The 16,859-nt window shown below is 33.2% G+C and overlaps 1 protein-coding gene across 5 annotated transcripts in view; it reads right to left on the reverse strand.

Moving 5' to 3' along the window:
• The window catches only part of NIPBL (NIPBL cohesin loading factor), a 191,117-nt gene that overhangs the window by 68,224 nt on the left and 106,034 nt on the right, over positions 1-16,859 (reverse strand). For 4 of the 5 annotated variants that reach the window (XM_032278937.1, XM_032278939.1, XM_032278941.1 and 1 more), the window contains 2 exons: positions 13,658-15,283; positions 4,534-4,716 (listed from right to left, as the gene is read on the reverse strand). In XM_032278937.1, the coding sequence (XP_032134828.1) occupies positions 4,534-4,716; positions 13,658-15,283 (1,809 nt within the window). The remainder of the gene's footprint in view (positions 1-4,533; positions 4,717-13,657; positions 15,284-16,859) is intronic. The other variant, XM_032278942.1, reaches the window with a different exon arrangement.

A 16,859-nucleotide genomic window follows, 5' to 3' on the forward strand; every position in this document is an offset into this window, starting at 1 on the left:
AAGGTTATATCTAAACTTCAAGATTAAGGCTTTGTAAAAAACTTTATTTAGGAATTGGATGAAAAACAGAACCACCTTAAAGCACTTAGATTACTGATGGGGAGTAGGGTTTGGAGGAAAAGTCAGCTTTTGAGAAAGTGTTACAGAATATAGTAACCATGTATACCATCAATTAATAGCTAAGTTATACCCACAACTTAGCGATAAATTCCACAAGCCCTGGTGACCTAACATGATAAACCTACAGAGATAGAATAAACCTATACAGTTGTAAATACTCACATATTGAATTCAGTTCTCCAACAAAGGCTTGCTTAAACCCAAGAAAAGTTTCTAAGCTTATGCATGCTTCATAAGCATGATTATATATGTTACCTTCAATCTTCCCCCCATCCTTCCAGAGGTCTAAGCATTCTGCTAAAATCACCCGAACTGACAGGAGCCTCTAGGCAGACCTGGCAAACAGATTTCATCTGACACATCAACTCTGATCAACTGGCAATAGCTGCCTAGAACATTATGTTGAAAATAACTCTGAGCCTTGAGAAAGCATCATAGTTCAGCAAGAAAGACTGATTACAAATGTCTGCAGTAAGAGCTGGAGGGCAGCATAAGTGACAAATATTTACCATTTCTGTTCTAGTATGTAGTAAGTACCACCAAGTTAAAATCAGGGTAGACAAGTGATGTGTCCTACCTTGAGATCACATACTGGTTGTTGTTGTGACCACTTGTTGATGACAATGATAAACTTTCTAGTCTGTTATTTCACCAGCAACTGCTCTTTTCTGAATCCCTAACTATGTTTAAATACACAAATACTTAAGACAAACGTTTTGCCTAAGTCCCCTACTTGGCTCAGATGTAAGGATGCTAACCTCTGGCCCAGGCACTGCATGCTTGTGCCATTGTCTTCATGTATGGGTAACAATGTCTACACTTTGGCTAATCTTATCCTTAAATGCTGCCCTAAGTATTCCTATTCAAGTATCTAGTTTGGTTTCTGGTTCGGTACTTTTCTATCCCATCTATGGACAACATGGCAGGAAAAGGTCATTTTGCTGCTGCTGCTTTATAGTCACAGGGTTGGCATAGCAAAAAGGTTCATATAAAGGACAAATGTAAATGAATATATTTAAATATCTGAGATTTTCTTCATAATTAGGTATACATTTGGTTATGAGGTATGTGAGGAGAGACAGGACTATTCCTCTTTTGTGACTTCAGTATTCTCTAGTACATTCCTTTAATGACAACTTGTTTCATATACTAATATAAGTAGGGTGTGTGTGTGTATTTGTGACAGAGAAACAGGTCATTTTTATATAGAATTCCTTAAATGTTTTTTTTTCACAAGAACTGAAATGCCAAAATTACAAGGGATGACAACTAATAAGTAAACTTTTTCAGAAAGCACTATTTTCTTAGGGGAGCAGAAAAGGGGTTTTGCTATGTTGCTCAGGCTGGTCTCAAACTCCTGGGCTCAAACAATCCTCCCACCTCGGCCTCCCAAAGTGTTGGGATTACAGGCATAAGCTACAACACCAGAAATTAGTATTTTACAACCTCAAATATGACCTACTTTTGTCTTTGTACATTTTAATTAATTTCATAACAAATCCATTTCAAGCATTCAATCCTATGAGTAGAAGATGCTTGATAAATCTTATAGTGGTTTGTAATTACATAGAATATGCTGTATTGGTGTTAACTATCCATAGATCTTGTAAATCTTTATTTCACATTCATCAAATTTTAGACAATTTGGATAAAAATGGGATAACAAATTAAAAAAAAATTTTCATAACACATTGTGTTATAACGAGGTTATTAGGATACCAACTCATTGTGGCTAGCTTATTCTTTCTCCATTTCTCTCATTACCTTGGAATAAGCATGGGAGGGGAAAGGACTCAAAAGACAGGTATGTAAAATATGACTTGGGTGTTCTCTATCCTCTTTCCAAATTTCACCTATATATCTCTTGAGCTTCTTACATCGTCCCTCTCTGTCTTCCCCAGGCACCCAGTAACCTTATACTTGTGCAATGGCCATCCAAATCTGTATAGCCCAACTTTCATAATTATCCTTCAACATTTTCCCCTAACTTCCAACAAAACTATTTCCTTGGTTTTAGATTTGAGAAATCAATCTGATTAAACTGCTAAGTTTTAAAAAGTCTCTCTCTTTCAAAGTAGCGTAATGCATGCAACTTACATTCTCATGATAGTTTCAATTTTGTATTGTGCTTTATTTTCGCTATACTATTTTTGTTGTGGTATAACAATTTTTTTTTGAAGGAGTCTTGCTCTGTCACCCAGGCTGGAGTGCAGTGGCGTGATCTTGGCTCACTGTAACCTCCACCTCCCAGGTTCAAGCGATTCTCCTGCCTCAGCCTCTCAAGTAGCTGAGACTACAGGTATGTGCCACCACGCCTGGCTAATTTTTTGTATTTTTTAGTAGAGACGGGGTTTCACCATGTTAGCTAGGATGGTCTCGATTTCCTGATCTCAAGTGATCTACCCGCCTTGGTCTCCCAAAGTGCTGAGATTACAGGCGTGGGCCACCATGCCTGGCTGACAATTCGGTTATTTATGTGATCAACCATTTGGACTTCTTTCACCACTCAAATCAGGGGCTCCAGTGTTCACTTTTCTATAGTTACTTGTATAGAAATAAGTGAACAAAAACAGGAAACTACTCTGACAGCTCTTTAAAAATCTAGAGAAACATTCCTTTTTCCTAGCAGTGGTTGAAACTCAGGTTCTTTAAAGTAAGTATTACCTTTCAACATAGTTGGGCATAGATATAACAGGATCCTTGGCTTTATGATGTAGTGATGTACCTCCATAAGATGAGATAATACCTTTCATGATAGAGAGCAATGAAAAGAATGGTGGCTGCATTGGTGACAAACATGAGGCATGTATGGCTATACTTTCCACTATTTTACACTTGGTAGACATTTCTGATTATGTTACCCTTTCCACTTAACTGTGAGAAAGCTTCAGAAATCTTTTCAATTTAGTAATGTAGGTAGCCACTATCAGTCAACTGGATTTGAAATGTTATTTGAAATCAAACTGCAATTTAGGGACTCCTCCTTCTCAGCTATTCTAGATATGGCTGACATGTTTATTAGAGGGAAAGAGGCAGAGTGATAAGGCATGTATATTATGTTTCTTTTCTCACCTTCCAGAGCTAACCATGTCCCCATATGACCAAAATCTTTGATAGTAATAATAAAAAAATTAACTTTAGCCATTTTAATATACTGTGTGTCAATACATTTCATAATACAAATTATAACAATTATACATGATTAAATGTTGATTAAGTTTGCTATATATTTTATTTCGATTTTAAAACTTTGTTCAGATTTGTTCAGTATTCATAGTCTACTGCTCATAGCTCAAGAGCTCACAATTTTAAAAAAATCAGTAAATTAACATTAAAAACTTTGGAGGAGGTGAAGGGCTTCCATCAGCAATATACATTTTAAAATGGCAGCATGCATCTGTCCTTCCTGCCCTTGCTTGTCACACCTCAATCTATGGACACTAGGTGGAAAAGGTAGAACACTGGTGGTCTTCCCACTTCTTTTGGTCATTATGACTAAGTCAGTTGGCACACAAGTGAAGATCTCCCATAGTCTGTTTCCACTGAATGCCGTTTAAGTCAAACAAGGTTGCTGACCCCTCTTGGCTAGGCTCAATTCTCTTGCTCCAGAAGAAGGAAGATAGGGATAAAAGAGAAGAACTTTTTCAGTGGACCAGTAGGAAGACAGGCGAGGTATAGCAAGTCTAGTGCAAAGACAGGTGATCACAGTGTTGTAGAGAGGTAGCTGTGTAGTGAAGAAGCCAGCTCTGGAAAACAGTGAAACAAGGGAGGAATTCCAGGACACAGCTGGGCAAAAAGGAGAAGCCAGGTCCAAACCACAGAGATAATCTGCAATGTGGCTAATCCATTCATAATTTAGTGATAGTATGGTTTCAAATATTTCTTCATCTGGCTATCTCCTACGTGTCCTTCAAGACTCAACTCAAGTGTCACCTCTTCCAGTAAGCATTCCCTGAGCCCCCACTCTGATTTTGATGCCAATCCAATGTGTTCCCATAGCACCCTGGATTTACTGTTATCATTGTACTTTTATCAGCATACTGCAACTATTTATTTACATATTTCCCCCATTAGACTGAAGGCTCTTTGAAGACAGGGGCCATATCTTATTTGTATTTTTACTCTCAGTGTCTAGCATATAATAGGAGCTCAATAAATGTTTGCCGAATGCATATAGACACATACCTACCTGTGTTTTTAAACTAATTGTAGTTCATTTAATATTTTTTTCTTGGTGCCAACTGATCTCATCTTTCACTCATTTTTAAAGTATAGAGAAAAAAACTTACTATCCTGTGTTATTAAGAATTAAGGTGACTGTGCTCTTGCTAACCCCCCAAATTATAAGTAAGACAAACACATCAATCTGCTTTTAAATTCTAAAATAATAACAGAGAGTTCTGTGATACTTACATTCAAAAGCTTCATCACTATCATTATCTTCATCTGAACTGATTTCAGCATATTTTGGCTTTTCATTAACTGTGCTACGCTTGCGTTTGTTCATTTTCACACGTTCACAAAGTGGCATGGTAGACTCAATTTCTGCCAGGAGTTCAGGGGGTAATTCTTTTAACACTGATTGATCTATACTACCTATTAATGAAAGGTAAACAAAAAAAAAAATGTAAATCTGAAGATAGAAAATATTTTAACTAAATTAGCAGAATAAAAATAAAATACTAGTATTTGTTTTCTAAGTCACCTGTTTAATAAAACACAACTATAATACTATTAACCCTAAAGTGACAATATTATTTAATATACATGTGTGTACATATATATAAAATTATGTAACAACTTTAAAAACATGACACTTACCATCATAAAATTGAAGGGTAATTATATCATCAATTTTTGATATAATACCTTCAATTTGTCTGCACTGACTAAAAACTTTCTGAAACTAGAGATTCATTGACATTAACAAATAGATTTGTTGTAAGAGGTACATTTCACATTCTTGGTTGTACACCGACTTCGTTTTGTGTAGGTCTGCAGTAGTCTGAATCTAATTTACAATGCGAAGTGTTGGAAGACACTTACCACTCCTCCTCCTCCTCTATGATCTTGGCAGTTGTGTATGGTGGCTGCGACAAGAGCTTTACATATGTTTTTACCTATCACTGTCTATTTAAGGGCATGGTAATGCCTTTAGCATTATGGAGAACTTCTTCAAACAGACAAATCAATATATACATTTAACTGAAGACAAGAGAAACATGTAACATAGGATAAACAGACAACAAATATTTTAAAATATAAATGTCTGTAACTGAAAAGTACATTTCAAGTACTTTTAGAAAATTCAAGTTCGTATCTTCCCATGAAAGAGTCAAGACAATAAAAAATATTACAATAAGAGCCATTATACTACTTAATCCTACACACACACACACACACACACACAAACACACACACACAAAGAGTTCTTATGAAGAAGTAAACTGTGACTATCTTCTTGAGAGTTTAAAAAATAAAGTAGAAGTAGCATAAGCTACTTCTTATAATTTTTCCTTAATGACTACTGAAGATGGCAATTTTAGCTTCCTTTACTTACTTTGAGTGGAAGTATAAAAATAAAAATCTTACCTGATAAATTTTATGAATTGGGAGCAAAGAATACCTTTGTGGTTTATGGCAGGAAATATTAGTAACTTAAAATCAACATTATCTTTTATAACATGCAAATAATAGTGTTTATGTAAAGAATAAAAATCACGACAGAAAAATAGCTATCAAGAATATTAAGAAAATAAAATCAAATAATTCAAGATAGAGATATAAAATATTAATCTTAATGAAAGAATAACTCTTTTTATTCTTCTGAAACTTTTATTCAGTATCACAAAGGAGTTATTTCAGTAACTTTCAGGCTTCTGTTCTTCTAAGGACATGCATAGTAACAATTTTACCCAACAAACATGCAATACTCATGACTGGTAATATCCCAAAGACTTCATTGCTAAGAATTCTAACTAATGTTGAGTTTAACTTCTGTGTCATTTTGAAATCAAGTAATATTTCTCTGTATTGGCTTTCTTAATTTAACTAGTTAAATTTTATCAGTGAGGGCAATTTTTTTTTTAGAATATTGGTAGAAGTAAAAGAAGTCAACTTCAGCTTTGCATTGTGTATCTTCAGCCCCAAACTGAACACATTCTGTACCTCGAGTACAGAATGTATCTTTTTGATGGAAGATCATGTTTTAGAGTATACATCTTCCCTTTTCCATATGATCTACGTAACACTGAGTACATATATACAAACAGTCAATAGATGCTTCTTGATTGCCTAACTCTGTGGTTCACAATTTCTTATGTACACTTACAGATATACTTCCTGGATAGTTCCTGAATTGCTATATTTGATAGACAAGTGAGCACATTTCCAAAATTTTTAAGAACAGAAAAAACTTTTGCAGCATTTGAAACATTACAATCTTTATGGGTTTATAAATACAGAGAGTCCAAAGTACTTGGCCTTTCATCCATCACAGGATTTTTTTTAAAGCAAATGTTACCTAAGTGATTGTTCTGCTTAGATTAAATTCACATCACAGACATACTGACTTGATACTAATATCCCAGAATTAATATTTTCCTGCAGATAAACACATGATAATCAAAGGTTAAAACATGTATTAGTTCTTATACTCTCTCTACAATGGGCAATTATGATCCCAGAGCAAAGACTCCCCCTCTTTTTCTTTTTAAACAAATTCCTCACAATAGCCAAACACAGACGACCCATGTCTTATATCCAATAAAGCAGGTATCAATATTTATTAATGGTAGTTTACCCTTTCTTATTCCCTACATTAACAAGAATACTATCAATTAAGATCTCAGCTATTCTCTAGATCATTTTAACCTCTGTAAAACTTTGAAAGTTTAAACAATATAATTCAAAGGCCAAATGTTTTATTTCTGATGACCCAACTTAAAAAAAAAATCCAGGAATCAATGTCTTGACATGTATCATCCTCCAAAAGTGGACAGTTTCATTTTGAACAGAACTGTCTCTATTCCACAGGTTTATACATTTTCTGAATTAATCACATCCTTTCTTCCATTTTACAAAACACTTTATAAATGGACTCCGCCAGGTACCTTGATTACAAAGAAATAAAATGCTTGACTTTCCTATATTCAGGCCTACGACATCAAGGATCTGGATAACCCAGCTACCTGGAGGCTCAGAGGGGAGGACTGCTTGAGCTCAGGAGTTTGAGGTTGCAGTGAGCTATATTATATTAGCACCACTGTACTCCAGCCTGGACAAGAGAATGAGACACTGTCTTTAAAAAAAACAACAGGATCCTGATCTGGATAACTAACTCAGTTTAACAGAAATGAATAAATACAAAGTATTTTAAATTATCTATATAACATACTTGGTTATGTTATTTGGCCTGAATTAGTTAATAATCCATTAAACACAAACATCATCTCTTGCTATCTCTTAACATATGATGTATTTTAGGGATTGATGATTTTAGAGATGATTGTTGCTTGCCAAATTATTTGTTTCTAAAAACTTCAGATTACTAGTGCTTTATGATCATCTCTCACCTAATTTCTTGTCCTATTTTATTCTTTAAATCAGACATCAGAATTTCCATAAAACTTAACATTATTGGCTTGATGAATACTGTCATTTAGTCAGAATTTTGTGAGATATCAAATTTTCAGCTTCTGTTCATATATTCCATTAAACACAGTACACACTATACTCTGGCTTTAATATGGCTAAGGAATACATTTACTACTAAATATGCTACATTTAAGCAATCTTTGATTTCTAGTATAAATCACTCAAATTAGCACTTGCCAGATTATTAAAACTAGAAATCATCAAAAGACTTAAAGTCCCAAAGCATCATTGATTTGATAACAATGTGTTTTGTTTTCTTTTTAAAACAGGAAAACAACTCTGAGATAGAAATAAACCACCTAAACTAATAAAATCTTTGGGACTGAAGCTTTGGTCAATGGAAACAGGTCATGTTCAGAAACAAATCTAAAAACCTCACATAAACCTCCAAATTTGATAAATCCTAAAAACAAAAAAAAAAAACAAAAACACTTGAGCAGGCATAATGTAACAGTTCAGTGACAATTCTTCCACTAACCTACTCATATAACACAGAAGCACCAAATGGATCTTTAACTTCAATCAGAGGTAAGCAGGGGCAAAAAGAAAAAAAATTTCAATATTGCATGTAAATGACAATTTACTCATTATGTAAATGACAACTGACAACTTATTACTCATTACAAAAAAGTAGGATTCAAATGATTCTTTCCTTGATATGTATACACAGCAAGAAAGATAAATTGTGGCAGTAATATCTTTAAATCAACACTGAATATAAAGTACAGATACATAAAAACATGTTTTCAATCATTACTTTCTTCATTTGACAAAATTGAATGACTACACATTTCTTTATATGAAAAAAACCAGACAGACTTTAGCTTTTACCATAACAATATTCATTTTGGTCTTTATAAATGCATAACGTAGGAGGGAAATTGGTTTCTTTAGTATTTTAAAAGGGAATGAACCAAGCTTTGAAAGGTTAAGGCTTATTCAAGGTTTTGATTTCAGTGCTCTTTTGCACTATAATTTATAATAAGTTTAAAAGAGAATTTTCAAAAGTTGATACATTAGAAGCCAGAGAATGCTAACATTTGTATAGGCAAGACAGGGGGATTCTTATTTAAAAACCCATTTTATTTGTGTTATAATACTAGTAGGTATTCTTAATTTCACATCAGGCCCTTGTAGGAAAGGGTTTCATTAATTTTTTTAAGAATGTAAGAGGGAATTCATCATGTCAAATATTATTTCTTCATAAATAGGGGCAGGTTCTCTCAGAATTAATATTTGCTAGCTCTTCAGCTGTCAATCTTATATCTATTTCTACAGACAGAAGAACCCAACAGAAACTATGTTTTCAGGCTGGCTTAAAAGATGGAATGGAAAGGAGAGAGAACACCTCCAGCAAACTTTAATTTCTATTTAAAAAGTTCTACTTAATGCATTTCTTTTAAGCAATATTTGTATGAACACTTTATTAAGCATAATTTGGAACAAAATTTCTACAAATGGAAATCCTGGGTACAAATTTTCAAAATACTGCTCTAAAATCATAATAAGAGCTAGGTGCAGATTATGCCAACTTCTGTAATAAACTTTCTCCAAACATTTCCTAAACATATCACTGATATAAATGTCTTTATAGAAACGGAAAATTTGAGTTTAGAAAGATATTTTATAAAACTGTGCAAATGAAACAAAATAAATTTCCACAGCATCATTAAATATTATTCATTATTATAATATACTTTAAAGAAAACACACTGAAAATTACTCAATTTAGGAATTAATAAACTATGCTATAAATCCACTCTCAGAAACAATACTTTCACACTTACAGAAGTTGAGGGTCCTAAACACAATCTAACTAGACTGGTTCAGTGCTAAGTAAAAGACAACCAGCTAATAGTGATCAGCATTTAGTAGTGTAACTCTAACAGTAGATAACTGAAGTGACTTAACTGTCACTAGTAAGGTCTGCAATCATTAACTCATCAAGCGGGCAATATAGACTAATCACTATTGACTATTAAAGATTCATTCCCAGTGAAGACTACTTTCAGAGACTGCTTTACTATTCAGTTTAAAGGATGATGTGAAATAACAAATAATACGGATATTTCTTGAAACCACTGAGTCTACGTAATGGAGAATAATACACTAGTTGGGAAGAAGTAGGATGAGAGAGCAGAAAAAAATGGTTTCTTTAGACATAAAGTTATTTTGAGACACTCTGGAGTTTAAAAGAAAAAACCCAAAACAAAATAAAATGTTTATTTGTAATTACTGATACTAAGCTGTTAATAACACTGAAGGCTGAAGGCACACATTAGTTGATGATTATGCCAATCTTTTTTTTTTTTCCTTGAGACAGAGACTCGCTCTGTCACCCAGGCTGGAGTGCGGTGGCGTGATCTTGGCTTACTGTAACCTCCGCCTCCTGGGTTCAAGCAATTCTCCTGCTTCAGCCTCCCGAGTAGCTGGGACTATCAAACACCTACCACCACACCCATAAAATTTTTGTATTTTCAGTAGGGGTGGGGTTTCACCATGTTGGCCAGGCTGCTCTCTAACTCCTGACCTCAAATGATCCACCCACCTCAGCCTCCCACAGTGCTGAGAGATTATGCCAATCTTAAACGATCTCATAACTTTATTATTTTAATTTGGAGACACTGTACATTCTAATGGTTATATTCTAATAAAATTTTTAACAATAAAATATTTTTGGGATTTAATATACTGAAGTATATTTTAGAAGATATTTGAAGAACTTAAAAAGAATTCTACAAAGGTTATATTGCCTGACTGCCCTCTTCACCCCTCCCAGACAAGGAATAAACAAGGTGATGGAAAGATAGGGAAGCTGACAAAGCAGGATGAGAATGGGAATAACATTAATCCCATTTTGTAACTGCTGTAGATCAAAATAAGTATGACAGGAAAATTAAACATATATTACTATAAGCAGGTCTTCTTTGGATCTTAACAAAAAACTAGGTAGTTGACAGGGTGAAGAAACTTATTACAATGTTTAGGAAGCAGGAATTTGAAAAATAAGTAGTTCCTAAGCTAGGTTGTATTAATGGGAACATAGAAGATGATTATCTAATAATAATCTGCATACAAAAGCTTTTCCTGAAATGGTGGCAACATCATAACCATTCAATAAGGCATTAAATATGATTTTATTATCTATGAAATATTTTGTTAGGTACTAGGGATACAGACATACAGTATTGCCATAGAAATCAAATTAAATGTAACAATGCCACTTTACGTTTAACATGCTCGTACAAAAGACAAAAATAAGTAATCTAAATTAGGAGTAACAAATCTATACCTCTATCACACATTCAAAATTTATCAGCTTAAAATATATCCTAAAGAATGAGTATTTTCTATATGAACATCAGGAAAGATATTTAAAAGATGGAAATCTACGGCTCTTCAATTTTGGCCCTAGGAACCAACCATAAAAGTATCCCAGCAATATTCAGGCTACTTCCTTTGCTTAGAAAATCATCAACACATCAAAATGTGATTTTCTGTGAATCTCCAAAGAAAATTCCAATATATACTACACAGGGTCAGTAATCTACAACTGTGCTTCATAAACATGCAATTTTTAAAAATCCACAAGTACCCAACTCTGCTATTGTAAACTGAGTGGCAAAAATCTAAAGTAAAACTAAAATTAGAACATTACTTAAAAAAAAAGATATGGGTCCTAAGACATAAATAAATTAAGCCAAAAGAGGGCTAAAACACGGCACCCTGAAATGAATCTAAGCACTGAAATAATATTTTTTTGATGAAAAGAACTGTTATTATAATTGCAGATACATTAATGTAAGTGTATATATACATAAACATGCACATGTACACATACACACACATCATTCTAATAGGCAGACACCCAGATAGCTTACTTATATACTAACATGACCATATCAGGTATATACATTTGCATTAAAAGTATACTATAAGAAATGTATTTTAGAGCTAAAAACATATTCATAGGCAATGATATTATTACATGTGAAAAAAACAGGTGAAATAATATAGCAATTACTAACTAAAAGCTATATTCACTTCTGGATGTTCTTTAAGCAGTTGTAAAAGACTATTTGTTAGAACAAGAGTTTAGAAAGCAAGGCTAGTATAAGCTGAGAGGGGAGAGAGAGAAAGACGGTCCAGATCAAAGGAACAAGAGGGTACCACTTTCCATCTTTCACCTGACTCTTCTAAAATTGTACAGTCATATTTTTTAGTTTATAAATATAAGTTACTCCCAAACTTTCACTGAAAAATTTTAAAGAAAATCTTTACCTAAAAGAAAACAAATCTGGTGCTAACCCCCACATTCTACAACCTCTTTTATATTAATAAGTAATTCTATAAAGGCACATTCAAGTTAAGTAAAAAAGGCTACTTATTAAGGCTGAAGTCTTAATTGATTTTTTTGTAAGGCTAATTGCCATAATTTAAAAATTAAAAGCTTCACTGAAAGAACACAAATATTAGCGACCCAGAAGGCAATTTTTTCATTTTTGTAAGACAAAATGAAATAAACAGTGAAAAAATGAATGTTGACAAAGACCAAACATATTATAACAACAGATTAGCCACAAGTTATTCTTTGAATAAAGAGTTCTTTATAATACTAACATGTTTTCAAAGAGCTTTTCTTGGTAGACAAGCTATAACAGCATGTTATGAAAATAATAACCACATACTTTTTATATCTCCTAATACACTGCAGTGCTATACAATATAACTTTCTGCAATGATGCAAATGTTCTGTTTTGTCCAATATGGTAGCCAATAGCCACATGTGACTATTGATGAATGAACTTCCAAATTTTAATTAATTTAAATTTAAATAGCCAAAAAAGGCTACCATCTTGATTCTAGATTTCACATACTTGGTTATAATCAGTATAAATCTAAATTCTTAATAATTCTCTTTCACAGAAGGAAAACTTAAAATAAAATAAACTCTTAGTTCTATTGCCTTCACTATACCTCAATATATTTAGACTGCATGAGTACTGTGGCTCACGCCTGTAATCCCAGCATTCTGGGAGACTGAGACAGGAGAATTGCTTGACGCCAGGAGTTTGAGACCAGCCTGGTCAACAAAGCAAGATCCCATCTCTATTAAAAAAAAAAAAAAAGGTTATTTGAAATAGTAGTATAAAAAGGCATATAAAAGTGTATCTTCTGCACAAAATGGCTATTATCTTTTGGCATTTAAGACATTCTTCTCCGTTTGGAAATAATCTTACTCAAGTAACCGGAGAATTTAATTCAGCAACCATGCAAAAATAGCACCAGCTCCCCCTGCCTCCCACAATTACAATTTAACTAAATTTAAAAAATAAATACCATTCCCTATTACCTTTGCATAAACAAGGACAAAAATATGTTTTAAAAATATAAAACGTATTTAACTAACCATCTCCCCAACAAAATGAAAAACAATCTTTTACGTAACTTTCTAAACTATACAAACTACTCATCAATAATTAGCTCAGACACAGGTCTGTAGGAAAATAGTACCGTAAGACACTTTTAAACAGAGAGTTTTTAAAGACAGCTATTTTAATGCAGCATTCACTTGATTAACAAGGATATTTCAGAAATATAAGAAATAATTAAATAGCAAAATAACTTATCTCTGTGTAATCAAACAGCAGTAAAATTCCTAACTACCCTGAGTAGTGAGTGAAAGGAAAAAAACTGTAGGGAAAAAAAATTCACTGGAAACTTTTAAATCTATACTTCTAAATAAAATTTATTGTTGTTTGATATAAATGTTATATTTTCATGTAATAGCTTTCTAATTTTTATAAATTTCTTAATACTTAGTAACCTTAACACTTAAAATCAATTATATTATAAATGACATCAGTAGAAGTATTCTTACCTTTATTTGACTTTGATGGTTTATTCTTGATAGGTTTAAGGGAACTTCTTGATTTGTCTTCTCTATCTTTAATGAGTTTCTGAACATCATCCAAAGACAATTTTTGCAGAACAACTACAGGCTTAGCTCCTTTATTTAGATCTTCAACTAATCCCATTTTTTCTACTTTGTCTTTCTGCTCTCCTTTCATTTCCATTTTCTTTGTCTCCTGAGTAATATTGCCATCTTTATCCCTCTTGATTTTCGGAATGACAAAATTTTTCAATGCACCAGACCTGCCCCCCAACAAATAACTTGGAAATTCTGCCTTATTGTCAGGGTGTGCTTTATTAGTGTCTACTTTGCTCTTGTTACTCTCTGTCCTTTTGTCATCTTTACTATTTGGTGATTTAAAACTAGGTTTATCAGATCTTGATTTATTAGAATCTCCTTGTTTAACACGAGGACTGTCAGGTCTTGATTTTTGTTCCCCAGAAGATGGTCTTTCCCTTGAGTCCCCTGATTCATGCCTGTGTTTTCGTTCTAGTTTATCAGTTTTTGAACTATCAGATTTAATGCCATGTTCATTTCTACTAGAGGACCTCAATGTTTCTGGTCTTCGAACCCTAGACTGATCCCCTCGATGTCGCTCTGATTCACCCCTGTCATCTGATTTTTGTTTATTATCATGGTCACGTCTTAGTGACTCAGAAACAGATCGCCCATCAGGTCTCTGCTTTAAGGCTTCAGCTCGTTCTGATTTTAACCGAGGTGAATCAGATTTAATATCTTGTTTATGTTTAGACACTTCAGGTTTTTTCTCTGTAGATGGCTTTCCAAAATCCCTCCTATTGTCATGCCTGTGTTTTGGTGTTTCAGGTCGCCCTTCATTTTTTTGCTTTGGAGTTTCAGGCCGGCTCTCACCTTTTTGCTTTGGAGTTTCAGGCCTTCCATCACCCTTCTGTTTTGGGGTTTCAGGACGTCCATCACTCTTTTGCTTTGGAGTCTCAGGCCGGCTTTCACCTTTTTGCTTTGGGGTTTCAGGCCTTGATTTTGTTGTTTCTGATCTGCCATTATTTTGTTTATTGTCATTTGGTTTTGTGTCAGACAGTCTATTTTCATTTTGTTTAGGCTCAACTGTGGTGCTCTCATTTTGTTTGCATTCAATTGTTCTGCTCTCACTCTGTTTAAGTTCTTCTGTTTGGGTTTCAACTTTAGTTTCTAACTTATTTTCACTTGATTTTGTCTCCACTAATCGGTTTTCATTCGGTTTAGGTTCTGACAATCTACTTTCACTTTGTTTCATTTCACTCTTTGAAAGCTCAGGATTAGACTTTTTTTTAGGTGTCTCAGGATGGTTTTCTGGTGTAGGTTTAAGACTTCCAATAACATCTTCCTGAAGAACAGAAATAGGTGCATCATTACATTGTTTGATTTCTTCAGGCTTTTTTATGGAGTCTGAATCCTGAGTTATAGAAGCCTGAGAGTCCACTCTTCCTGCCTGATGAAGATCAATGCTAACCATTAATGCTGGCCTTGACCCATTTCCCGTAGAACCCGTCTCCTGAGAAGCTGGTCTATTACCTCCTGTAGCACCCCCAGCCTCCTGTGGGTAAGAATCTTGTTTTCTTTTTTTCAAAGGCTTATCTGAAATTTAAAGATAAATATTCAACATCAGTAATAGACATGTATTCTTATCTTATTAAAAACCCTATGGATGTTGTCTATTTTTTTAAGGTTAAGTTTTTAAAATGGAGTAAATGCAAATACAAATATGCATATATAAAATAGTAGGCACGAATGACGTAATACTTTATAAACCAAGGTTTGAGGAATTATGCTTGAGAGATCTCAATAAATATAGTAAAAATAACTTAACAGCATACTCTATAAATAAGTGTAAGAATATAAAATGAATAGAATTTCTAATATACCAAATACAAACATATATTTATGTTCATAGATGTTACGAATAAATCAGATTCTTTACATAAGAATAAAGCAACAAGTTATAAATCATATCGTCTCGCTCTGGTTAATTTTAACAGTTAGCCAAAAACTACAAAGAGCTCCAAATCTGCCAACACACCAAACAGGAAATACAAGCTTTTACTGCATCAAGATAAGTATGAAAAAAAATGAAACCTGAAAGAAAATAGATACCATGCCATTAGAAAAAAAATGAGTTAAAAAAAGAATTTAATAATTTGTCATTTAACTTTAATCAAGAATTCAAATTCTTTAAAGCGTTAAAAGTGTGAAAGGAGTTTAAAAACTAACCACAATGTTAGACAGAAGTAAATTTAAAATAAGGAAGCAATAGATGTCATAGGCATAGAAAATTTAGAATCAGGAAGCAACAGGTATAAATTAGAATCCTGTCTTAAGCAACTGCCACTGAAGAAAACTGTTCCTACTCTTCAACATAAAGTTATAAAGGTCTAGGGGTCTATTCTGGCCTCAGAAAGAAATAATTTACAGTATTATAAAATGTAAAGACAAACACACAAACACGAATTCACCACTGCAATAAAATGTCAAGGTATTTTTAACATCTATATATTTCTGTGCATGATTCCATCTCTGACCTAAGAGGGTGCTAGGTCATTTTTTTATAAATTAAATCTCCAGTTAGGTCTTGAGAATGGCTATATTATAGCACCTTGGGGATTGGCTTGCTTTTGTTTGGCTATGTTTTAAAAGTCACTCTTAGTTATTTTAACAAGACACTTTCTAGATTCTCTTGTAATATTTGCTAATGTGATGTATTATATAAGGAAAACGGTATCACAAGGTTAACAGTCAAACTGGCAATTGAAAAACAGCTCCTTATTGTTAAAGAACCAAGTTGTGAATTTTTTTTTTCCTAATGACAATGTCTCTTTTATATAGCAAAGTTCTACTGTTTTCTACTTAAAGTGGGAAGTAGCAGTTCTTCCCAGTTTAAAATCTAATCAAATGTAATTGTAATTTACTTAAGATATTTGTTAGTTATATTATGTAAAACTAAGTCCTTCTGCTCCTTCAGTTAATTCAGTCAAATCTATCACCACACATGCTCCATTTGCTCCACATTATGTTTTTTTTTGCAAATATATATATTAGACATATTATATAATACAATATATAATATATCATATTATATATCTAATATATTATGTATTAGAATATATAATAATTCTAAAGTATAATATATTATCATTAGATTGCTTCCCCCAGTCAA

The sequence above is a fragment of the Sapajus apella genome, unplaced genomic scaffold (genome assembly GCF_009761245.1).
Source record: "Sapajus apella isolate SASKATOON/1434 unplaced genomic scaffold, GSC_monkey_1.0 scaffold11, whole genome shotgun sequence".
Taxonomy (NCBI): Eukaryota; Metazoa; Chordata; class Mammalia; order Primates; family Cebidae; genus Sapajus; species Sapajus apella.